Source organism: Elgaria multicarinata, chromosome 11 (genome assembly GCF_023053635.1).
Source record: "Elgaria multicarinata webbii isolate HBS135686 ecotype San Diego chromosome 11, rElgMul1.1.pri, whole genome shotgun sequence".
In the NCBI taxonomy this organism is placed as follows: Eukaryota; Metazoa; Chordata; class Lepidosauria; order Squamata; family Anguidae; genus Elgaria; species Elgaria multicarinata.
In genome coordinates this window covers 19,037,526-19,062,180 of record NC_086181.1, presented here as the reverse complement: position 1 = coordinate 19,062,180, position 24,655 = coordinate 19,037,526, and the positions used below count along the sequence as shown (strand labels likewise).

At 44.0% G+C, this 24,655-nt stretch overlaps 1 protein-coding gene across 1 annotated transcript in view; it reads left to right on the top strand.

Moving 5' to 3' along the window:
- The first annotated feature begins 14,392 nt into the window (after positions 1–14,392).
- Positions 14,393–24,655, top strand: part of LOC134406662 (zinc finger protein 436-like) — a 38,094-nt gene continuing 27,831 nt past the window's right edge. The window contains exons 1-3 of the mRNA XM_063138180.1: positions 14,393–14,477; positions 19,934–20,826; positions 22,725–22,809. Coding sequence (XP_062994250.1) covers positions 20,182–20,826; positions 22,725–22,809 — 730 coding nt within the window. The 5' untranslated portion in view covers positions 14,393–14,477; positions 19,934–20,181. The remainder of the gene's footprint in view (positions 14,478–19,933; positions 20,827–22,724; positions 22,810–24,655) is intronic.

Sequence of the window (24,655 nt, the reverse complement as noted above, 5' to 3'; positions counted from 1 at the left end):
GCGCGAGAGAGCGAGACAAGGGGAGCAGCGCGCGCAGCCAGCCAGCCAGCCGACACACACACACAGAGGCCTGACTCGGTCACAGCTCACTCCGCCGCCTCCTCCCCCCTAAGCGCCGCCCACTCGGCCAACTGAATGACGGGAAATTTAGAGGCGGAGAGAAGTAGTATAGAACCTAATGCGCGCCTTTCGGCTTGGTAGGAGGCAGGGCTGAACTTCCTCTCTAACCAATCCGTAGTTTCGGAGAGACGTCGCATGATTGACCGACATTTAAATCAACCAACTGGCAAGCTCTAGACTTCTTTTGAGGGAGGGGCCGTTCAAAGAAAGGGGAGGGGGAAAGAAACGACAGGGTTGTCCAATCAAGTGCCGCTAGGTTTTTTAGTTCGTCCAATCCGTTTTATTGGAGGCGGAGAGGTGGGAGAGAGAGATCAAGGTTCGAAAACCCGTAAACTCAGGTCCCGCCCTCTGTCTGAGGTGTAAGAGGCTGAAACCATGGCGACCCTATATGGTTTTATGTGTGTGGTTTTGGATTAACAGGAAAAGAACCAGTAATGGTCTCATATTGCCAGGCTGCCTGGATGGGACGAGCCAATCAATTTCATCCATCTTTCTCGTTGTTGATCCCTTCAAGTTATCCTCCATGTTGGAACCCAAGGCATTATTAAATGGTTGAACCACTTAGGATATTTTCCCCGTTGAATGGGAAATGACTCTGAAGTGGTACCAGTACCAGCATACACACATGTATACACAGGCCAATGGACCCTCGAGTTACTTTACTAGGATAATGAGCGACTCCAGATTCACAGTTGCCCCTCAAGCCACAAGTTAGCTCCTAACACCAAGAAACCCAACAGACAATAAAATAAGTTTGAGGGATGCTTTTACTTCATAGACAAGTGAGGAGTGAATGTCCATACAATTTATTTGTTGATATCTCACCTAATTCTGAGGACTTGGAGTAAACAACAAAAATAATATCTTAAAAATACTGTGGCACCTTAAATTGAATATGTTGTGGCAGTGAATAAGCTTTCGTAACTAGAGTCCACTTCCTGCATCTAATAAAGTTTGTTCTTTTCCATGAAAGCTTATGCTGCAATATTATAGTGCCACAAGACAATTTTTTGAAAATCTTGGCTACCCTATGAAATTTCTCACCTCAGGTATAGTTTGTGGGGATTAGATTCACTCAATTGTTCCATCTATGTGCCAGTTCAGACAAGAAAGGAACACTGAGATCTTCTCAGCAATTCCCCTGCAATTACGAATCTCTTTCCCTGTGCAGATTTGCCAAAATCCAAGCGTCAGAATCTATGAATGCATGTATGATCTATTTGTTTTAGCTGCCTTTTTTTAAGGCAGGTTTAAACATGCAGAGGATTGTTAAAACTTCTTTCATATTGAGACATCATAGAATACTATTGTTTCTGCATCTCATTCCCCTGATATTAAAACTGGCTACTTTTCTGGAATCTGTCAGTAAAATACCTAAAACACACAAATACCTAGGAGTCTAAAGAGACAGGCCTCAAATGGGTAGTGACACAATATTTCCTTACAGATTCACTCATTGTCTAGTGCTCCAGTGACTCCATCAATCTCCGCCATGACTAAATAACAAATGAACAGCTTCCAAGTTTTATTTGCTATGACTGCTCTTCTCATGGATTTCAGGGCAATCTAAATGAAGCTATCATATTTTGTCCTTACAACAAACCTACAAGGTCAGGTAAGCTGACATATACTGACTTGAGCAGGGGATCTAAATGAAGGTCCACTCAGATCCACTCTCTTTTCTGTCATATTACTTACTAATTCAGAATTTTGAACAAAAGTCTGTGTTTTTGTTAAAGGAAGTACATTTTCACACAGTACATAGTTAAACTTTGGAATTCGCTACCACAAGATGTAGTGATGATTGCCAGGTTGGATGGTTTTAAAAGGGGGTTAGATATATTCCTGGAGGAGAAGGCTATCTATGGCCTTAGCTAAACCTAAGGTTTATCCCGGGATAAAGCTTAGGTCTAGCTAAGGCCTATGGCTACTAGTCCTGAAAGCTATGTGCTACCTCCAGTAGCAAAAGCAGTACAGCTATGTATACCAGTTGCTGAGGAACATGGGAGGGAGGGTGCTGTTGCACTCATGTTCTACTTGTGAGTTCCTGGTCAAGAGCTGGTTGGCCACTCTGAACAGAATGCTGGACTAGATGGACCCTTGGTCTGATCCAGCATGGCTCTTCTGTTCTTATGTAATATTGTTTAAATATTGAAAAATAATCTTGAGAATTATGAGCATCTCATAATTCTACCTAAATTATGAGCATCTACCTAAATTTTAGGCTGTTAGAGTAATTAACTATTTAAATTATGTCAAGGTATATCAGCAACTGCCTTCTCTCAACAGAGCGCAGGTTGTGCCCTTGTGTCCTATTTACAGAGGACAGTCCTCTACTTGAAAGCACCTTCTATTGGAAGAACTGCCCAGTCCAAGTCCAGTTTAAAAATCAAGAAACAAAAGAAGGGAGAACAGGGCCCTTGAAACTGCACATCAACAATTAGTAGCTGGAGAGCTGACTGAGCAGTAGGCAAACATGTCACCTTTTCAGTCTTCCCCAGTTGAGTTTCTATTTAAATGCCCTGAGTTTCTATTTAAATCATACTCATTATTTCTATATTTGCATCTCTATATCATATGGAAGTGTTATGCAGATTAGTGTATTCTTTTTTTGGAGATGCATAAGTGGCGACCTTATGTCTAGCTTAGATACTAAATTGCCATAATACTTTACCATATTTGAGAGCAAGTAGGCAAATCTCATTTATTAATTATAGTACAATCCTATGCATGTCTACTCAGAGGCAAGTCTCACTATGTATAGTAAGGTTTTCATTCAAGTATGCTTAATATTCCAGCCCTATATGCCACTTATGTCTTTAACACATAACAGACTCTGGAAATACAGGAAGGCATGTTTGGAATAGGGTGGGAAAATAGCTCAGATAAGAAAGTTTGGAGGAGTATTTTGCAGACAAAACCAATCTAGTTTTCTCTGAGATATTTGTCCCACTGAAGCTTTTTGGTATGGCCATACTCACTGTGAGGCTTTATGTTCTTATGAATTGATAACTGAGCTAGCTCCATTTCCCAAGACCCCCATATTTATCTTTTATGGTGTGATGATCTAATTCTAGACTTTTTCATTGACACTTTACTCCACCTTGCAAGCCTATTGAAAAATTCAACTGTTGTGGTTGGAGGTGGCTTTTAGAAGAGGCACATATTTAATTTCTGGACAAGACATTAGGTTTCCTTGTTTCCTCAAACACAGGTCACCTTCAGGGCATGTGGGGGTCATTTAGATGTTAATATACTGAAGTAGAGCAATCAGGGACAAATGACCAGCTTGTGCTTTTACATTGTTCATAGGGACACTCCTCCTGCGTTTGTATTCTATTGTTAACAATCTGTGAAATATATTTATATTGGGTGACCATATGATACAAAAGAGGGCAGGGCTCCTGCAGCTTTGACTTTTGTGATGAAGAGGGAATTTCACCAGTTGCTGCATGCATACAAATGACATCTGCTGAAATTCTCTTTTCTATGGTTAAAGATACAAGAGCCCTGTCCTCCTTTTCATATGGTCACCCTATTAGTCTTCCAGGTAAGGTATCAGAGCCAAAATAAAAACACACACAACTAGCGTTCAGAACACATACAGTTGTTATGCATTAGATGAAGTCTAGGAAATTTTATGCATTTGATGAAGTCTAGGAGCTGTAGTCTAGGAAAGCTTATTATGCCACAAAAATGTATTAGGCTTTGAGGTGCCATACAGCTCTCTGTTGTGTGTGCTGCAACAATCCATCATGGCTACTCCACTGGATACTGTTGGTAACAACTTAAAAATGAAGTAGAGTTTCTATATTCTATTTCCATAGGCCATCATTTACTTCTTTGCATTCTTAGCATACCTGAAATATGCTCAGACAAATGACAACATTTCTATGATGGAAGGCATTGTTATCATTTTTTAGATGCAAAAGCCAAGGATAGGTATGAAGGTTTGAGGCCTATAAAGGCAAAGTCATAAACTCAGACCTAGAGGTCTGGAGTTTTTCTGTTGGGAGGGGCTATTCCTGAGACATTCCCTGGTTAAGTATCATTTCTCCAGTTAAGTTTCACTTCTTTAAAGCGGGAACAGTTTTGGGAGAAAGGGGTATAAAAGAGTGAGAGAACCAGCCAGATGAGAGTCAGGGAAGATCGGACCATAAGGAAGAAAGAGAAAGATGCAGCTTGAAGAAGTCTAGGTGAAGCTTAGGGTAAAAACTTGCGGTTTTGCAACTTTTATTTTCTTTTAATGCCTTTGTATCACTCAACTCTATTGACTAAATACCTTTAGTTGTAAGGTGTTTGTTTTACGTTATTAGTAAATTGTTGTACTTAACCTGAAGTGTCTTGAGTATCACTCCCCCACATCTACAGCCTAAACCCCATGCTACTAGGAAGAAGAAGGTAAAAAGAAGGAAGGTGGGACTCTTAAGGAGGAAGAGATCCTTCAGAAGTTGCTCAGGGGATCCAGGTCAGAGGAGGAACCCGGACAAAAGGATATCTGATTCAAGGTTCCTACATGAATGCTTAGCTTTTCTAACTGGGCGAAACATCTAAAGACTTGTTCAAACTATCGGGATGGGAAAAGAAATCATTGTGGCCTCCCCCTGCCCCGCAAGTGCCATGTATGTGACTGCTATTTACATAATTCCTTGCTGCAGTGTGGGTTGGTGTGTCATTCGAACCCAGCGTGTGGCACAGCACGGGTGGCTTCACACTACAACCTCTACCGCAAGCCATAGATTGTACCCACCCTATAATCTATGACATGCAGTAGAAGTTGTAGTGTAAAACCACTCCTGCTGTGCTGCATGCCATGCTGCATGCTGTGTTTTGGACAACACGCCAACCCAGGCTGCAGCAAGGGAAATTATGCAAATGGCAATTGTGGGAGCAGGGAAAGTAGCCACAACAGCTTCTTTCCCCACTGTGACTGTCTAAAATGACCTGACTGTCTGGGCAAGAATCCCGGATTCCCAGTCTGGCCGTTTGATTTCTAAAATGGTGCCTTGAGCAGCGTACCTGTGGCAGAAGAGAAAGAGGTGTGCATGCCTTTTGCAAAGAACTGCCGCTCCTGCACAGGCTCAGCTGTGTCACTCCCTTTGACTGGTGTTATATTGCGCCTGTGCAGAGGAGGAGCAGTAGAAAAAGGCGCGCTTTCTTTCCTCAGCCTGCTTGCCTGCCTGTTGAAGTAGGGCTATTCCTGCAGGGAGAGCAGAGTGACTCTGTCAGTTAAAGAAAAAGTCTCCTGACCAGCTGCTGCTAATGTGCAGGTTGTGTTTCCCCTTCCTGCCAGGTAATCCTTTCAGTTGCCAATTAGACCCCATAGCTCCTTTTAAAGAAAACCTCCATGTGTTTAGCATTCCTATGGTTACCCCTCTTGTGATCCCTTTAGGCAATTCTCTCCCCCCCCCTCTCTCTCCCTCTCTCTCAGTCATCCATGCTTTTTTCTTCTAACTCCCTTCCACCCATACCATTACTTTTTTATTTTGCTTCCAGTTGGGCTACTTACTGCCTTTCAGAGAGCTGATTAACTCAGTCAGTGAAAGAAAAACCAGCAGGCACTTTCCCCCTTCCAGCCAGGTAATCCTTTCAGCTCTAGACCAAACCCATATAGCTGAGGCTTCGTAGTTCCTTTTAAGGAAAACTTGGGTTTTTTTTGGTTTTGTTTTATCAATGGGAACACTTGCTTAGCAAAAATGGCTTTGCATTGCTGCTGCTCCTCTCCTGATTGCATTAGGCAACTCCCCCCTCTCCCCTCCCAGCCTTTCCTCTTCTAACTCCCTTCCACCCACACCATTACTTTTTATTTTGCTTCCAGCAAAAATAAATAAATATGGAAAATGCTTTCTGATGTTGTGAAGGTTGATACTGGCTAACGCTGTATAGACTGAATGGCAAATAACTAATTCAGCTGTTTAGGGAATATTGGAGTCATTTAAGTGGGGCATTTACAACTACAGGCAGTCTGATGATATTCCGGTCCCCTCAGTCAAGCTGGGTTTTTTGAAGAGGGTTTGTTGTTTATTCGTTCAGTCGCTTCTGACTCTTCGTGACTTCATGGACCAGCCCACGCCAGAGTTTTCTTTTCGCCGTTGCCACCCCTAGCTCCCCCAAGGTCAAGTCTGTCACCTCCAGAATATCATCCATCCATCTTGCCCTTGGTCGGCCCCTCTTCCTTTTGCCTTCCACTTTCCCTAGCATCAGCCTCTTCTCCAGGGTATCCTGTCTTCTCATTATGTGGCCAAAGTACTTCAGTTTTGCCTTTAATACCATTCCCTCAAGTGAGCAGTCTGGCTTTATTTCCTGGGGTATGGACTGGTTTGATCTTCTTGCAGTCCAAGGCACTCTCCGAATTTCCCTCCAACACCACAGTTCAAAAGCATCTATCTTCCTTCGCTCAGCTTTCCTTGTGGTCCAGCTCTCGCAGCCATAGGTTACTATGGGGAATACCATTGCTTTGACTATGCGGACCTTTGTTGTCAGTGTGGTGTCTCTGCTCTTAACTATTTTATCAAGATTTGTCATTGCTCTCCTCCCAAGAAGTAAACATCTTCTGATTTCCTGGCTGCAATCAGCGTCTGCAGTAATCTTTGCACCCAGAAACACAAAGTCTGTAACTGCCTCCACGTTTTCTCCCTCTATTTGCCAGTTATCAATCAAGCTGGTTGCCATAATCTTGGTTTTTCTGAGGTTTAACTGCAACCCAGCTTTTGCACTTTCTTCTTTCACCTTCGTCATAAGGCTCCTCAGCTCCTCCTCGCTTTCAGCCATCAAAGTGGTGTCATCTGCATATCTGAGATTGTTAATGTTTCTTCACATGCTCTTCACTGTAGCTTGCCACTCCTTACGTTTGCTTCAAAATGAGAGAGGCAGAACTGAGGAAAGGAGAGCCTGAGTTCGGACGACACGCTAATCAATTGGGGGGGAGGTAATAGGAACGGAATGGGAAACAACTGTTGATTAGTGTGTTGTCTGAACTCAGCCAGAGATTAATGTGTGGCTGTGCCTATGTGTCCAACTCAGACCCTGGGCAGTGTGGCCCTAGCACCTAGCCCCAGATTGGGTTGGGTAACAAGATGCTGCAACCTGCTGTTAGTTGAGGCTCAGATCCACTCAGATTCACCTGTTCAGAAAACATGCTAAGCCATGGTTAGGCTGCTAACCCTTTTGCAGTAAATGATTAATGAGTGTGATTAAATCATGGTTATGTTATTATTATTATTATTATTATTATTATTTATTTATTTATTTATATAGCACCATCAATGTACATGGTGCTGTACAGAGTAAAACAGTAAATAGCAAGACCCTGCCGCATAGGCTTACATTCTAATAAAATCATAGTAAAGCAATAAGGAGGGGAAGAGAATGCAAGAAACATGGCGAGAAACATGGCATCAGAGGAACGAAGAACGAAGAGTGTGAGATGAGAGAGGAGAGATAGGAAGGAGCTAGGATACACTGGTTATTTCTCGGTTGGACTACTGCAACCTTCTTCTCACTGGCCTGCCTTCCTTCTCACATCAGTCCGTTGGTCTCGGTCCACCACTCTGCTGCTAAGATCATCTTCTTGGCTCGCCGCTCTGATCATGTTACTCCACTTCTGAAATCTCTTCATTGGCTTCCAATTCACTTCAGAATCCAATATAAACTTCTTCTGTTGACCTTCAAAGCTTTTCACGGTCTAGCTCCTTCCTATCTCTCCTCTCTCATCTCACACTATTGCCCCGCTCGTGCTCTTCGTTCCTCTGATGCCATGTTTCTCACCTGCCCAAAGGTCTCTACTTCCCTTGCTCGGCTTCGTCCATTTTCTTCTGCTGCCCCTTACGCCTGGAACGCTCTTCCAGAACATCTGAGATCCACAAGTTCAATCGCAGCTTTTAAAGCTCAGCTAAAAACTTTTCTTTTTCCTAAAGCTTTTAAAACCTGATGTTGTTTGGACTCTATACTGTTAGTTTTACCCTACCCAGTGCCTGTTTGCATTCTCTTCCCCTCCTTATTGCTTTACTATGATTTTATTAGAATGTAAGCCTATGCGGCAGGGTCTTGCTATTTACTGTTTTACTCTGTACAGCACCATGTACATTGATGGTGCTATATAAATTAATAATAATAATAATAATAATACCGCTGGAAAAAAATAAAAAGATGGAGGGAGTTACAAGGAATCAATTTTTGTGTAGGACTGAGAACTCCATTCAGTTCTAGCGATCAAAACAAACTCCTGGGCTCGGAATTCCTTAATTTTAAGTGGATGTCTTTTGCAGTTGGCTATGGTCGGTGGATCTCAAAGTTCCTGTAAAAACAGCAACAATAAAGCAAATCCTGCAAGCCTGAAGTCTGTCTGCCCCTGAAGTAAATCAATGTTACAGATAACATCTCTGGAGCCTGGTTGGCCACTCCCTGTTCCTGTCCCCTGAACTCTACTGCTACAGCTCCAAACCAATTTGAGAATGCCTCTGATGAGCACATGTTCTTGGAGAAGCAGCGGAAAATTGTCCTCTCCTCCCATAATCGTATCAAGCCAGCCATAAATTTGAACAAAGGGAGTTCTGGTGGGAAAAAACAATCATAAATTGAGGGGATCAAAATTGGCATGCTGGGACAAGGGTCAGTCTGAAGGCTGAAATAAGGAAAAGAAGGAGCAATAGTTTGTCTGGGTGGCACCAAAGGGGCTATTAAAAACTATATAGTGCAATCTTATATATGCCTACTCAGAAGTAAGTCCCATTGAGTTCAATGGAACATAATCCCAGGTAAATGATATAGGATTGCAGCCAGGTTACACATTTTATAAATGTGTTATATTTTAAAAACTGGGATCTACCTAGCCCTTTCCTTATTCCAAATAGTTCATTCATTCTCTCTCTCTCTCTCCCACCCACATCTAGGCTTAAAGTCAGCCAAGGCAACATTGTCTTCACCGGGTATTCCTTTGCCTCCTGTAAGATATTATAGTTTAATTGGCTTTATTTATTGTTCTTAGCTTAGTTATAGTTTGGTGAATTGCTTAACGGAATGTTACTATTCAACATATTGATATTCATGTTGTACCTATTGTGGATTGTTTATGCATTCTCTATATAAAGATACTAAATTATTTTTTGTTTGTGTGTGCTTCTTGTCTTGTTATATTCTTGTCATTTTCTATGTATTGATTTATTTATTGCATTTTATACCGCCCAATAGCCAAAGCTCCCTTGGGCAGCTTCCACTTCCTTTGCTCCTGCCTTCTGGTTAGTGGTGTGGATTGGGCTCAGAGAGAGAGGCCAAGCAAATAGATGGTGGTTGTATCAAGGAAAGGTGCACACTCATGGAGATGGAGTCACAGAAGGAATCATTTGTAAAGGTCCTGCAAAATCCAGTCTCTACTGCTGTATATAACCTTCTCCCATTTATTTCCCCATTCTACATAACCAGACCCCTCTTTTCATAACTAACTGCGCCTGTTCAGTGCACAGAACTGGAAAAATGGCTTGAAGAGAGCTGTTAATACAGCAACAGTCTGGGAGAAGACAACTTATATACGGTACATGCTGTCAGCTATCTCTCTTCTTGGTTCAGCAGTTGCAGCTGGACTTTAACCCTCCTCCCGAGTAGACCCTAGGCAAACTCTCTGATGACAAAGTTTCCCACCTGGTCAACCACTAGTGCACTGGAGAGCCATGAGATGAGGGAGCTGAGTCCAGAACCAAGGCAGAGCTCAGTATAGGAGGGCTCAGGATAGAAGATCTCAAGTGAGGCATCTCTGCAACAGGGCTCCTCATATTGCCCCCCCCCAATTCTTCTGTGGGAGGGGTCGGCTGTGGGATCCCAGTCCTCCTCCTCTGAGGTCTCACCTGGGTTTGGGTTTCCCATTTCGGAACAGCAGCAAGAAGGTGCAGGCTGCTTGTCAGGGGTAGATACATGTGGGGGCAGCTGCCTGGAAGGGGGTGGAAAGGGAAGAACAGCAGCACTACAACCCAGTTCTGCAAAGAGGAAAATGAGATGGACCTATATGGGTCCTCACTACCCAAAGCTGCCGGTTATTTGGACACCGTGACTGATCCAGGGGACAATCCAATCATTGTTTAGACCGGGGGGGGGGGGGGAGTCCCACAAATCCTAGCATTCCTCAGATAAAAGATAAAGCAAAGTAAGGCTGGTGAGTTCTCGCTAAAACAAAAGGCATGTGGTGGTGGGGAGCTAAAACAAAGGGAATTCTCCAGAAGGTGAAGTGGGGCATTCTTCCCTAATCTGGCACCCTCCAGGTGTGTTGGACTACAACTCCCATCATCCACAGTCACCAGGAGTAGTCTGACATATCGGGGTGGGGCAGATTGGGTAAGGCTTGTCAGAGTGTTTGAATTGACTAGTGGTTGCTTTAGTCCTTCCAACAGGTGACAGAAGCCAGCTGTGTTGGGGTGGGGGGACACCCAAAGAAAATACAGAGCTGCCCACTTTCTAGAAAAAAAGAGGCAAGCTCTCTCAGCTCCCAACTCTGGCTGTCAGTGTTTGTTCTATGACCTGGACTCCCTGAACAACTCTTTAAGGATCTCTGCCTCCTTAAGAGTCCCACCTTCCTTCTTTTTACCTCCCTCTTCCCTTGGATTAGGCTGTGCATGTGGGGTGAGTAGCACTTCAGACACTTGTGGCTTAAAGCACCAGTTTACTAGTAAAGTAAAATGAGCAAATTACAATAGAAGTATTTAGTCAATAAAGCTGAGTGATGCAAAGGCCTTAAAAGGAAAAAAGAAGCATGTTTTCTACCCTAAGCTGCTTCTTTCTGCTCCTTCCACAAGCTCTGGTCTTTCTCTGGCCCTGGTCTCCCTCTGGTTTTGGTCTGTCTCATTCTTTTATGCCCTCTGTGCCCAAAACAGAAAGTAAAGTTCTGTTTTTGGGGGGAATGAAACTTAACCAGGGAATGAACCTTAACTGGAGAAATGAAACTACTCCTCTCAAGGATATCCCCTCCCAACAGAAAACTCCAAACCTCTAGGCCTGAGTTTATTACCTTGCCTCCGGAGGCCTCAAACTTTCACAATGGCTATGGGCCTAAGATACATGCTGTTCTCTGATAGTTTGATAATTAACAGCTTGATTCTTTACATGTCAAACAAGAAGTAATACTGTAGACCCAATCAGAGGACTGGGGCTCCTACTCTGAGGAAAGTCCACAATGTTTAGGGCTTTAAATTTTGTTCTAAAAGTGGAGGACTGAGTTGATAGAATTTGTGTGTGTGTGTGTGTGTGTGTGTATACATTCTATTTTCTATCTTCTATCAACTCAGTCCTCCACTTTTAGATCAAAATTTAAAATTTAGAACAAAATATATCTTTAAATATATAAGGCCACCAGTGAGGGAGGAAGCAGCAGCCAGGCACCTTTCCACCATGCCTGGGTCCAGCTCCACCTGAGAGCCCCCTCCCTCCTGCTGTCAACTGTAACTGCTGAACTTTACAACTAAGATTGTAGTGCCTGAATTTGCTTTCCTTTCCCCCCTCCTCCTCCTCCCTCCCAATCCCCTTTCCTTTTGTGTCATGTCTTTTAGATTGTAAGCCTGTGGGCAGGGACTGTCAAGACTTCTCTGTCCTCTGGTTCATTTCCTTCTGCTTTTAAACATGCTACAGTCTCTCCCATCCTCAAGAAACCTACTCTTGATAGGCTATCTCTGTCTAACTACTGACGCTCTTCCAGAACATCTGAGATCCACAAGTTCAATCGCAGCTTTTAAAGCTCAGCTAAAAACTTTTCCTAAAGCTTTTTAAATTTGATGCTGTTTGGACTTTATACTGTTAGTTTTACCCTACCCTGTGCCTGTTTGCATTCTCTTCCCCTCCTTATCGCTTTACTATGATTTTAATAGAATGTAAGCCTATGCGGCAGGGTCTTGCTATTTACTGTTTTACTCTGTACAGCACCATGTACATAGATGGTGCTATATAAATAAATAAATAAATAAATAAATAAATAAATAAATAAAATAAAAATAATAATAAGAAGAAATACTTTTGTAAGCCGCCGTGAGAGCCTTTTTTGGCTGAATGGCGGCATAAAAATCCTTAAATAAATAATAAAGAATGGATCAATCTGCTCAAAGTTTCAGTCTGAACTATCAGAACTCTAAAGGAGCTTTCAAAGTGCTGGATTGGTTTTTTCAGTGTTCTGTCTGGTTCTGATTGAAACCCAGAGGGTATTCCCGGCCCCACTGAAATAGGAACCACCAGCCTCCACTGATAGCAAATGGACGTGGTTTCACACAGGCTGGAAGAGCCTTTTGTTTGATAAGCAAAGGATTCAAGCAAAGTTACACAGCTGTCCAAGGAACAAGGTAAGCTGCTTCACTGCCTATGTGTCTCAACTCAGGAGTAGGCAACTTGGTGCCCTCCATATGTTTTGAACTACAACTCCCATCAGGCCCAGCCAGCATGGCCAGTGATTAGGAATTAAGGGAGTTGCCTTCCTAAACATCTGTAGGGCACCAGGTTGCTTACCTCTCCTTTGACTTGTAACTTCAAACATTCTGTAATGAAAAGTTTGATTTCAGTTTATATAGAACTTTATTTGTTTGTTTAATTTCAACATGTACATACCATCTTGTCTGCTACATGTACATACCATCTTGTCTGCTAAAAAAGTAATCAAGGTAACTTTCAACAAACTCAAACCTTAAAACAGTAAAAGCATGAACATTAAAACAGTTCAAATTTTTAAACTATTGGATGGTCTAATGTGACTTACAGCACAGTTGCCTTATACAAAGAAAGCGCGGTAGCATAGTATTTATTAGTGAATAAATGCAGGCTAGAGCCAGTCTATAAGTTCAACTCAACTTAGGGTGCAATCCTATGAATGTTTCGACAGAAAAAGTCATACAGCTCCAAGCATCCCTCCAGCCAACCATGTCTAAACATGGAAGGGATTGCATCTTTACTTTATTAGTGCTTTTAAACACATTGTCAATGAAGTCTATCTAACAGTGTTAAAAGCTGGGTGCATGAGCGTGAGTACATGAAGACATGAGATATGGTTACTTGCTTCCTTCAGGGGGAGAGCACGTTGCCTGTTGCAGAGGCAAAAAAGAGGAAAAGGAAAGTGAGGGAATAGGAGAAAAGAGCCAATTCAAACTGTAGGATAACAAGGTGGATGAACAAGTGTCTTTTGATACAACACGTTCTCTATCGCCCCTTAGTGTCTGGAAGCATGCGGAGCTGTTCTTATTATCCAACGAAAGCTACTATCCATTTTAAAAGTCTACATCGCCCTTGACATTGTGTCCTATACATCTCATTGATTTCAATGAAGCTTACTCCCAGGTAAGTGGGTACAGTATTGCAGCTTCAGTGTGCTCGAAGCTGTTCACATGCATACACCACATCAGTTTAGTAATCTGTAAATCAACCCTTTAAGGCAGGCCAGTGTTATTATCCTGAAAGACTGATGTTATCTCAGTATTCGAACTAGGATTTAAAAAAAAAAAAAAACCTTAACTAATCATCTTATGGATTTTGTATTTATTAGATTTGTCTCCTGCCTTTCTATCAAAAATGGCACTCGAGGCAGCTTATAGTCACTGATAAAAACCCCTATATGCAAATAAATTAAAACACAGTGGGCCCATTCAGAAGACAGCTTGAACCATGGCTTTAACTATGGTGGTTAAGCCAGAAAGCCAGGCCATGTTCAGAAGACAACTTAAACCACAGTAAATAAAGCTTTTTATTTATTTATTTTATTTCATATATATATCACCCATAGCTGAAGCTCTCTGGGTGGTTTACAAAAGTTTTATTCATCATCATTTGGTTTAAGGTGTCTTCGGAACACAGCTTGGCTTTCTGGCTTAACCACTGTGGTTAAAACCATGCTTTAAGATGTCTTTTGAATGGGGCCAATGAAAAACACATTGGCCTGGTTCAGACAACACGCTAAACCATGCTGCTTAACCACAAAATAGTTAAGGGAATGCCATTTTGTGGTTAAGAAGCGTGGTTTAGCGTGTTGTCTGAACCAGGCCATTGTTATCATCATGATCGTCGCATCTCACGTCTGTGAAAGAGTTTGCAAACGGTCGGAGCCTGCGTTCTCATTTTCACGCGCACACGCACACTGGTCGCATATAGCATGCATTGCTTTCTTTCCCCTTGATCGTTGGCAGGAAGAGAGTTAAAACCATCGAGCTGGAGCTGTCGGTGCAAAGCGGGGTGGGGGTGGGGGACAGGATGCACGGAGGGGTCCTTTCCTGTGCATGAACCCGCCACTGCCCACACACACGCACGGAGGGGGTGGCTCTTTCCCTCCCAGGCCTGCCGAGGTTGGAATGTGCCTGCCAAAGGCGCGCAAACCCTTTCCGGATCCCTGCGTTGGGGCTGCATCGGTGAGAGCTCCCAAGATGGATACAGGGTGGAGTCCGATCTATGGGGCAAGGAAGGGAAGGGAGTTTGCATGAAAACACCCATTTATGGGGAAATGCCAGTGAAGGGCAACCCCCCCGCCCCCGTTTCTTCTCCGATCCCCAGATCAGTTTAGAGGAGGGAGATCTCCCTTCGATTTGTCTTTCTGCCTTTCCCTTTGTGTTTCTTCCTTCCCCTCCATTTCTGCGGCAGAGAACGGCCCAGGCTTGGGCGGGATTTTGAATACTGGCTTTAAAAGGGGGTGAGAGGTCCTGGACGAGAAGGCTATCAATGGCTAGTAGTCCTGATGGCTATATGGTACCTCCAGCCTCAGAGACAGTGATGCCTACTTGCAGCAGTTGCTGGGGGAGATGGGTGGGAGGATGCCGTTGTACTCAGATCCTGTTTGTGAGTTTCCCTTGGGCAGCTGGTTGGCCCCGGTGTGAACAGAATGCTAGACTAGATGGACCCTTGGTCTGACCCAGGATGGCTCTTCTTATGTTCTTACGACTTTATTGCGGGTTATTCCATTTCATCCTCTGACTGCAACTCTGATCCCTAAGGTGTAATACACAAAGGATGCATACATCCAACTGTCTAATGTTGCATTTGTGATGTGTTACAAGAATGCTTGGTTCATTCTTTACCCACAAACGGTGGGTTGTAGCCAATGCTAGCCATCCTCAAGTAAACCCATTGAAATGAATGAGACTTGCATTAGACTGACATTGGATATAACTGTGGAGGAGCTGGGGCTCAGTGGTAGAGTAATGCTTTGTATACAGAAGGTTCCAGGTTTGAACTCCGACTTCTCCAGGTAAGGGCTGGGAAGGAACCCTGCCTGAAACCCTGGAGAGCAGCTGCCGGTCAGTGTTGACAATACTGGGCTATGTGGAACAATGTCTGACTCAGTATTACACAGCTTTCTATGTTCCTAACTTGTTGGATACAACCCAAACCTCTCAAGCACAATTTGTTTACATATTGTTTAAGATTTGATTTATATTGTAAGCTCATTGAGGCAGGGACCTATTTCTTTATGTAACTGTTTGTATAGGAAACTGCCTTATCCCAGATCAGACTATCCATCTAGCCCAGTGTTATCTACTGTGACTGGCAGCAGTGCTCCAGGTCTCAGGTCTTTCCCAGGACCTCATAACTGATCTCTTTAATTGGAGAAGCTAGGAAATTAACCTGGGGACTTCTGCATGTGATTTATCACTGATAAATCACATGCAGTCACCATCAGATGCAGTGATGCTACTGTATATAGAATTTAAAAGAATGGCTATTTAGCACTAGCGGTGTGCTAGGCGCTATACAAAACAGGGTGATATGGTCCTGTCTAGAGAGCATGCAGTCCATATTCGATGGCCATTCGATGGGAGAGGTTGACAGATGTTTGGTGACAATGGGGGTAGGGAGAGGAACAGGGGCAGTACAGGTGCTGGGATTGTGGTTCAGTAAAGACATGTCTGAAAAAAGATGTCTTTCAAAATCAATTTGAAGGAGTGGTGAGGGGACGCTACTGCCAGCCAGAGGCATGAGGAAAAGGCAAAGAGCTCCAGGAAGATGCAATCCTTTTGAAATTATCATTCTTGCTCAATTTAGGGTTGCAACCCTTTGCATGTTTGGCAGTCCCATTCAACTCAAGTGCGGCCTAATTCTGAGTAAAGATGCGTAGGATTGGGCTGCATGTGGCTGCTTCAAAGCACCTTTCCTTTTAGTTTTACTCTGAATTGTTCCAAGTTGTAACCATAATGTGTACATTTAATTATAGGGTCTCCAGTGTGGTGCCCGTATTAACCGATGTGTCCATGGATACTTCTCTTGGCACATGCCGGGCTTCCTGCCTCTCCTGATTTTTATTTTATTTTTATAGATCTTCAAAAAAACCAACTCTTTTTTAAACTGGGAGGCTGGCTTGGTACAACACAAAGGGCTTCACTCCAACACCGTATTTATTTGAGGCCAAAGGACTGGTTTTGTGTTTTGTTGCTCAGACCCTACCTCCACCTTGAACTTCAGTTCTTGGGCAAGTTACTTTTCTTTTGAGTCTTACCAGTTTGCCTTGTGGGAAATGAGTGTTTTGTGATTATGCCCACCATGGGCAGCCATTTTATGTAGGGTGACCGTATGAAAAGGAGGACAGGGCTCCTGTATCTTTAACAGTTGCATAGAAAAAGGAATTTCAGCAGGTGTCATTTGTATATATGGGGAACCTGGTGAAATTTCCTCTTCATCACACCAGTTAAAGCTGCAAGAGACCTGCCCTCTTTTAAATCTGGTCGCTCTAGTATAGCTCCTGCAGCTTTCACTGTTGTGATGAAGAGGGGATTTCACTAGGTTCTCCATACATACAAATGACACCTGCTGAAATCCCCTTTTCTAGGCAACTGTTAAAGATACAGGAGCCCTGTCCTCCTTTTCATAGGGTCACCCTATTTTATAAATGGCCAAATCCCCCCCAATTGCAACCATTTTGTGGCAGTGCCCATGACACCCTCTCAAAATTTCAAATGTTACCATCAACCTCAAAAGGTTTTTTTGGTGGTGGTGGGGGCTTTGGAGCTTTGTGGAGATAATAAGTGCTGGTGATGGAGAGTAGGATGATGGGTCTGACAAAATGGATACCTCTTAAATAAGCTATGTTTGGTAAACCCATGGCCCATCAAGGCTTCAATTGCTGAGGAATACATTTGCAAGCACACCAGAGCTTGCAGGAGAGCTAGCCACACAAAAGTTGAAAACTCGAGATGTGGGCATCCTCCTCTTTCTATAAACTCAAAGGACTATAGCTTAGGAAAGCCAACAATGGTTTCTCATGTTGATTTAAATTAACCAGACAAATCTTCACCTGCAGATTTGTAATCATGATCAAGGGACCCCTTGGATGTGCAGTCAAGTTAACAAGCCTTGAAATGGGAAAAAAATACAACTAAGAATAGAACAAAAATTACAGTAAAGAAGAAAAATCTGCTTTATACTTTTGCTCCAATATATAATAACATGAGAATTTGCTTTGCAAAAGTATCTTGCCAATTGCTTATCTTTTCTTAGTAATTTCCATAGGGGTATCCATGTTAGCCAAGTGCAGCAATATTAGCAAAGAGTCTTGTGGCACCTTAAAGACTTAACAGATTTAAGGCACAATCCAGGAGTGACATCCTTAGACAGCAGTCTTATGGCTCCTAGACAGCATTGGGGTGTGTGCATAGGATAGTTCGGATTCCTGAATCCGAGATCAGAGACAGTGCTCTGATCTCAGACCCAGGAGTCCAAGTTTCTTCCCCTCCCCCTCGCAGCTGGCATGGAGAGATCCATTCAGGATGCCTCTCTGAGCTCTCAATAGCAACCTTGGAGAGGACGGAAAGGGGGCAGTTCTGTGGGAGGGGAGGGGATTGGGGAAGCAGAGAGACTTGCTATCCTTAGGCCTCCCCAACCTCCTTTCTTCCCCCTCTGCAGAACCTTAGGTAGACAGGCAAAATGCCTCTGTGCTCCTCCCACTGTGCATAGGATGCCCGTCAGCCTCTGAGTTTGGAGGCTGATGAGTGTCCGGATAGGATTGCACCCTTATACTAGCATAAGCTTTCGTGAACTATAGCATAGTCCATGTAGGGTGACCATAAGAAAAGGAGGACAAGGCCCCTGTCTCTTTAACAGTTGTAGAGAAAAGGGAATTTTATTTGTATGCATTCAGCACCTGGTGAAATTCCCTCTTCATTGCAACAGTTAAAGCTGCAGGAGCTCTGCCTTTTTTTGGATCTGGTCACTCTAGTTTAGCTCCTTCAGCTTTAACTGTTGTGATGAAGAGGTAATTTCACCAGGTGATGAATGTATGCAAGTGACACCTGCTGAAATTCCCTTTTCTCTACAACTTTAAAGATACAGGAGCCCTGTACTCCTTTTCATATGGTCACCCTAAGTCCATGCATGTGTATGCCAGAATAAATGTGTTCATCTTTAAGACACCAGAAGACTATTTGTTGCTTCTCTTAATACATATTAAGATGTTGATTGAATCATGCTGGTAACATGACATATAATCAATAACCGTTCTTCCGCGAAAGGGGTTTCCTCCTCTTACAAACAATCAATATTAGTATCCTGCTCAACACTACTGCTGACGTAAATGACATCGCACCAGCAAAAGAAACCTCTAACACAATAGCAAGAGTATTTGCTGGTGCAATGGATTTTCTGGGAGAAACCCGTAGCGCCACCAAACATTATTGTAATAAACTAATTTGGTATCAGAAGACATTGCACTCAAATGCTTCTTCTATGGCTTGCATCTTTACCATCAGCCAACCCCTGAGTTCATCTGCAGCTCCTTCTCCCCTGCTTGTCTCCAGAGAAAAGATCCTGGAACTTGGACTGTCATTGTCATCATATAGATATGCATCTTTATTTGGAAGTAAAGCTCACTATTCAAAAGGGCTTGCTCTAAAGAAATGTGCCAGTCTTAGCTGAAAAATGAAGAATAAATATAACAAATAGCTAGTTCTTGAGCAACATCTTGTCTTTTAAAGATAACAATTTACTGGCTTTGATACAGACATTGGCCTTAGCTAGACCTAAGGATTATCCCAGGCAAATGGAGGGGTCGTCCCTGCCTGCTCCCAGGATCCCCTGTGTGTCATTTGGATGCACAGGGTTGATCCCGGGACGATCCCGGGAGATAGGCCTGGTCTAGCCATGGCCATAGTCATGCTTTCAGGAGACCTATTGAAATCATTGAGGCAAATCATTTGTGAACAAAGTCCAATTGATTTCAGTGGGTCTGCTTGAAGCACGACTAAGCCTGGATCCACTCTACTGAAACTAAAGGTCCAATATACATCATGACCGTTGATAATAAAACAATAACAACAACAACATCGTAACAGAACTTTCATATCACATGTGATAAAATGCTGGGTTTTGTCTACTGCTCTTCCACCAAATATCTGAGCCAGTATTAGAAGTTTATGTGTGTTTTGTATGCTGGGTTGTGCATGTCATGGGGTGGGAGTAAACATCAAGATGAAGTATTCTTGAACTTTATTAGTCCACATTATATTGGGCAATATCCAATGCTGCTGGCACTAACAGAAGCTAACATTAGCAAAGCAGAAGGTAGCGCCATCAGAAACTAGCCCAAGTTAGCGCTAGATTGGGAAACATCAATGGAGCTCACAGAAGGGACCTCCGTTGACTTGTCCTGCTCCAGAAGCAGTAATAATGGGCTAGTTTCCTGGCTTGTGCTAGCTCCATGTTGTAAGAGCATTCGCTTCTTTAGTGCTGACAGATGCTAGTATTGGATACTGCCCATTATTTCCTTTTCATCCCACCTTATTACTCAGCTTTAGCAGCAACTCATTGCGTTTTTCTTTCTTTTTCCCCCTTTCTTCTCCCCCCCTTTTTTTTTTTGCTCTCTTTTTTTGCCCTCAATAGACAGTGAATGCAAAGAAAGCGTTGCTGATCCAGGGACTGCAGAGAAGTTATTGAGACAAGGCTTAGAAGGAAACAAAAAAAAAACCCACAAAATTAAATCGGCTACCTCAGCACAGGTGACCAAAGGATCACCCTCGCTCGTTCACTGTGCACTGGGGGCAGGGGAAGTTGGCTTAACCGCTCCAGGTCAGGCCGAAGTGTTGTCGGCAGGCACAGCCTTTTTGCACGAGAGCCTTCTGAAGACCAGCCGCCATGGGGGAGAAGTCCCACACGTGCCCCTACTGTGGGAAAGGCTTCCGGCGCAACTCGCACCTGACCCGGCACCTCGCGACCCACTCCGGCCTTCAGCGCCCTTTGGGCGGGAAGCGCCTCGGGCAGCAGGTGCCAGAGGAAGACCGCCCATACAGCTGCAGCTACTGTGGGAAGACGTTTGCCCGCAGCGCTCACCTGGCGCGACACCAGGAGACCCATTCGGGGGAGAGGCCGTACAAGTGCACCTACTGCGGGAAAGCCTTTGGGCGCAACTCCCACCTGACCCGGCACCACAGCACGCACACGGGAGAGCGCCCCTACGAGTGTGGGGTCTGCGGTAAGGCCTTCACCCGTAGTGCCCACGTCACCCGCCACCAGGGCACGCACACCGGGGAGCGCCCCTTCCGCTGCGTGCACTGTGGCAAGCGCTTCACCCGCAGTGCGCATCTCCAACGCCACCAGGGCATCCACAGCGGTGATAAGCCCTTCTCCTGCCGTGACTGTGGGAAAGGCTTCACTCGCAACGCCCACCTGGAGCGCCACCGGGCCACGCACTCGGGCGAGAAGCCCTTCAAATGTGCCAGTTGCGGGAAAGGTTTCGGGGCTGCTTCCCATCTCGTAAGACACCAGAGGACCCACAAGGTTTAATTGGCTCCCATATCCCCCCCCGGCCTGGGATCAGAAATGGCCAGTGTAGAGCGCTTGGACATAGTTACATCTTTTGAAGGATGACTACTTTCTCACCTCTTTCCTCCATTCTCAAATCCCCTGGTGTTTCGCTGCTGTGACTTGGGAGAGAATTGAACGTAACGCATTCAGCAGTGTTTATACGAGGCTTGCGGGGAGAAGAAAGTCACTTCACGTGAAACGCCCCTACTCAGTTCAGTTCTGCAGGTCTAGCGAAGACTATTTTATAGATGCTGGAGCTGCGAACTGTTCCCTTTGTTTCAGATGGAAAGGGAGGCCTCCAATCTGCCTGACGCAGTCTGCTTTTCTTCAGTATCACAGATGAAGGCGCCTTTTTAAAACTCTAGCTTACCTACCGAGAAAGAGGACGCGGTCATCAAAAATAAGAAACCCACGGGAAATGCACTTAAAACTCTGTGAGAGGTGTTTGAAACCCCCTGCTTTCACCTCCAGCGTCAGCAGGGATGTGTGGTCCTATTGTAAATTTGCCAATCTGCGGAGACAAAGGCATCTCTCTGGGGGTGATTCACTGGGCATGAATGTCGAGTAACTCTTCCCTCAACTTTCAGTTTTGACCACTTCTGTCCGGGTGAATAATGGTTGTATTACATTTAACATCTGCCGGCAATGCCCAAAAGAAATCGTGCAGGGAACATAGGAGCATTGTGCCTGTCTCCTGAGCACTTCAGTATCCCTTGACAGAAAAAATGGCTCTTTTTGTTTCGGAAGCCAACTCTTGGAACTTACCTTATCTCTTCTGTAGCACATCCAGTCTCTGCAGCTTGCTTTACACCCATCCTGTCTACAAGTGAGGCCTGCGACAAAAAAGTTGCATGGTGAATGCTCCTGTTCGGTGTTCCAGCCAGCCATGCCCTCTTTTGGGGTTACTCCATTACATTCCCCTCTTTTGTTGTTTTTTTTGCATCTCTTCCAAAAGACATTCAGCATTCTGTGACCACTGAGCATATTCTGTCCTTATCGGGTGTAGAGGGATTTGCCCCCTTAGGTTTTTGATCCTAAAGATTCTTTTTTTCCCCCTATTTTTGCTGGCATCTCCCTCTCCCGTTTTGGCTATGTAGCCTTCATAACTCAGCACCTGAGTTTGCTACCCGTCTAGATCAGGGGTACACGACCTGTGCCTTTCAGATGTTTTCGACTACAACTCCCACAATCGCTGACCATGCTGGCTGGGGATTATGGGAGTTGTAGTCCTAAACATCTGGAGAGTGCCAGGTTTACTGCCCTGGTCTTCATGTTCTTTTATCCTCCCAACATATTGGCCAATTTGCAGGTGGAGAAATGAGGAAGAGATAGTGACTTTATCCAAGTCAGCCATTTTGTGAGGCTGAGCAGAAGTTTCGTCCCAGTCCCTGTGGAGTGCACAAGCTACCCCATATGCTATTTTGTGTTTCCTAAACCCTCTGCTTCTTCAGTCAATCGTAGCTACTTTTATCTTTATACAAAACTAGTGGCTGGTATAGTTATATGCTTCACAGCATAACTCTAGCGTGGACTAGAGGTAGATAAAAAAAAGAAGACCCCAAATTAGTTTTTGTTTTATTTTTAAAGGTCTTTAAAACTAGGCCTTTTGAATGGGGTGGGGGGGAATTAGGAATGTCATCAACCACAATACAAAACGGTCCGTATGTTTTCTTCTGAATTTTTTTTTTTACGAAGACAGTTGGGGACTCTTTTGCGTAAACTGACAGAGTTGTAACTTGGAAATCCTGCTGCTGTGAAGCACACTAGGAGTGTAGCAGAAGCAGCAGGCAAATATTTAACTGGAGTCCCTGAAACGCTGCTTTCACTCAGACCTGTGCCCCGTGGAAATACTGACTCTCTTTGCACCCTTCTAGGGACTTCAACCAAACAGTTTCCAACAGCTCATTGTCTGTGGCTTTAACTACTCTGAGGTGCCTCCAGATTTGTGGCTGTTTGAGGGTATGGACACTCTTGACTCTTCAGGAGCACTGACCACACAAGGGCACAACCATGTTCTTAGATCAAGGCCTCACATAGGGCTGACTAAGTTATACCTGGCATTTGGCCTTGGCAAGAGCAATGGACACATTGGGTACGTTGTCTGTATTGTTTTTAATTTGGGTTCCTTGGAATCAGGGAAATGCAGCTACATATAAAGACTGCAATTGTGGAGCAAAGATTTCATAAAAGGTTTGAATTTCAAAAGAAAAAGAAAGAAATTAAAACCTGGTAGATGGAAATAGGAGCCAAGAATTAACTGCAACCTGCAAAACAAACCCTTCGTTGGTTGTAGTAGGAGAGAAAGTACTTTCTAACAATTGTACCAGTTTTCTAAATAACAAGATTATTATTTTTTAAGCCTCAGTGGGTCATAACAATGGGAGCTGCCTGGAAGATATAGCCAGCCACTCTTCTCTCTGTGTTTTTTCCAAACTCTTTCTAGTTACAAAATGGAGGAACCAGTTCTTATATATCAGAATGCCATCTTGGTGGCCATCTAGGTGTAGCATAACAAAATTCATAGAGAGATTGAAAGTGCCACCAAGAATGATGGGGTCGAAAGGCGGCCTGCTTTCATTCTCTTGCGTAATCTCATATTTTCCTTTCTCTACATGTGTGTACACTGATCTGACATGCCTGCTAAGAGAGCATGGCAATACGTTTCCTTCTGCTTCTTATGAATTGAAAACGCCACTGAGCTTGACATTTGTTCATAAGAGTTGCTAGAACAGTGTGGAAAAACTGAAACCACGAACCCGGACTGCATGGTGCAGTATTCTGTGTAGTAAAGACTTGTAATAGCTGGCTTTCTTTGTTCAGCATTTCCCAGGACTCGGCAACTGTTGAAACCATGCTTGGGATATTGCCCTCTTATGCTAAATGAACACTGCAGTCTTTTCATTGCCTTAGGGTAACCTTCCTTAACCTGATTACCTCCAGATGTGCTGAGACTGCAACTCCCATCATTCCCAGCCAGCATGGCCACTGTGGGCTGGGGATGAAGGGAGTTGCAGTCCCAACACATCTGGAGGGCACCGGGTTGCAGAAGGCTGCCTTTGGGGTTCCTTTTCTAAGGTCAGGCTTTGTCTTTTGATGGGAATAACCCTAATAAAGTTGGTGCCACCACAGTGCAGTAAGACTTGAAGGGATGAGCATTCTCCCTTGCTCTTTGGTGACTGGTTTCACAACCAGGTTGTGTTCCTTCCCTTGGGTCTGAGGCTGGTGAATTTGAGTCTTCATGCTTAGAGGGAGGAGCACAAGTCCAGTGTGTTTGCCTTGGAGCAGGAGGGAGAGTTCTGGTCTACTTCCTCCAACATCAACTAGAAGGCAACAATTCCTATTATGGAGTTTGCTGCTTTTTTCTTACCTGTCCCTACCTGGGCTGCCGTAACACTATTCTCCTGCTGTCTGCCAAGGAGCTTTCAGGCAGAGTGGAAAGAGAGGGAATTTTCTAGGGAGATGCAACCTCTGACCATAGTTTACAAATCCAGGCTTTCTATTCTCCATCTGTCCCTCCATTATAGAACAGTGGTCGTCTTCCCCCACCCCCATTCCACAAACTTAAAATCCAGCAAACCAACAACATTGGATTGGATCCAAATTAAGTTGCGTGGACTTTAGCCCCATTGAAATCCATAGGATGAAGTTTGTCACAACTATCTTCAATCCCGTTGAAATCAATTAAAAGTGACTAATTTAGTTTGGATCTAACACACTGGCTATTTTTGCTTTTCTGCTAAACCCCTCTCCTGACATCAGCCAGAGAGCTTCCTCCCGCCCAAAGGTTGCAGGTATTTGTGTGCAC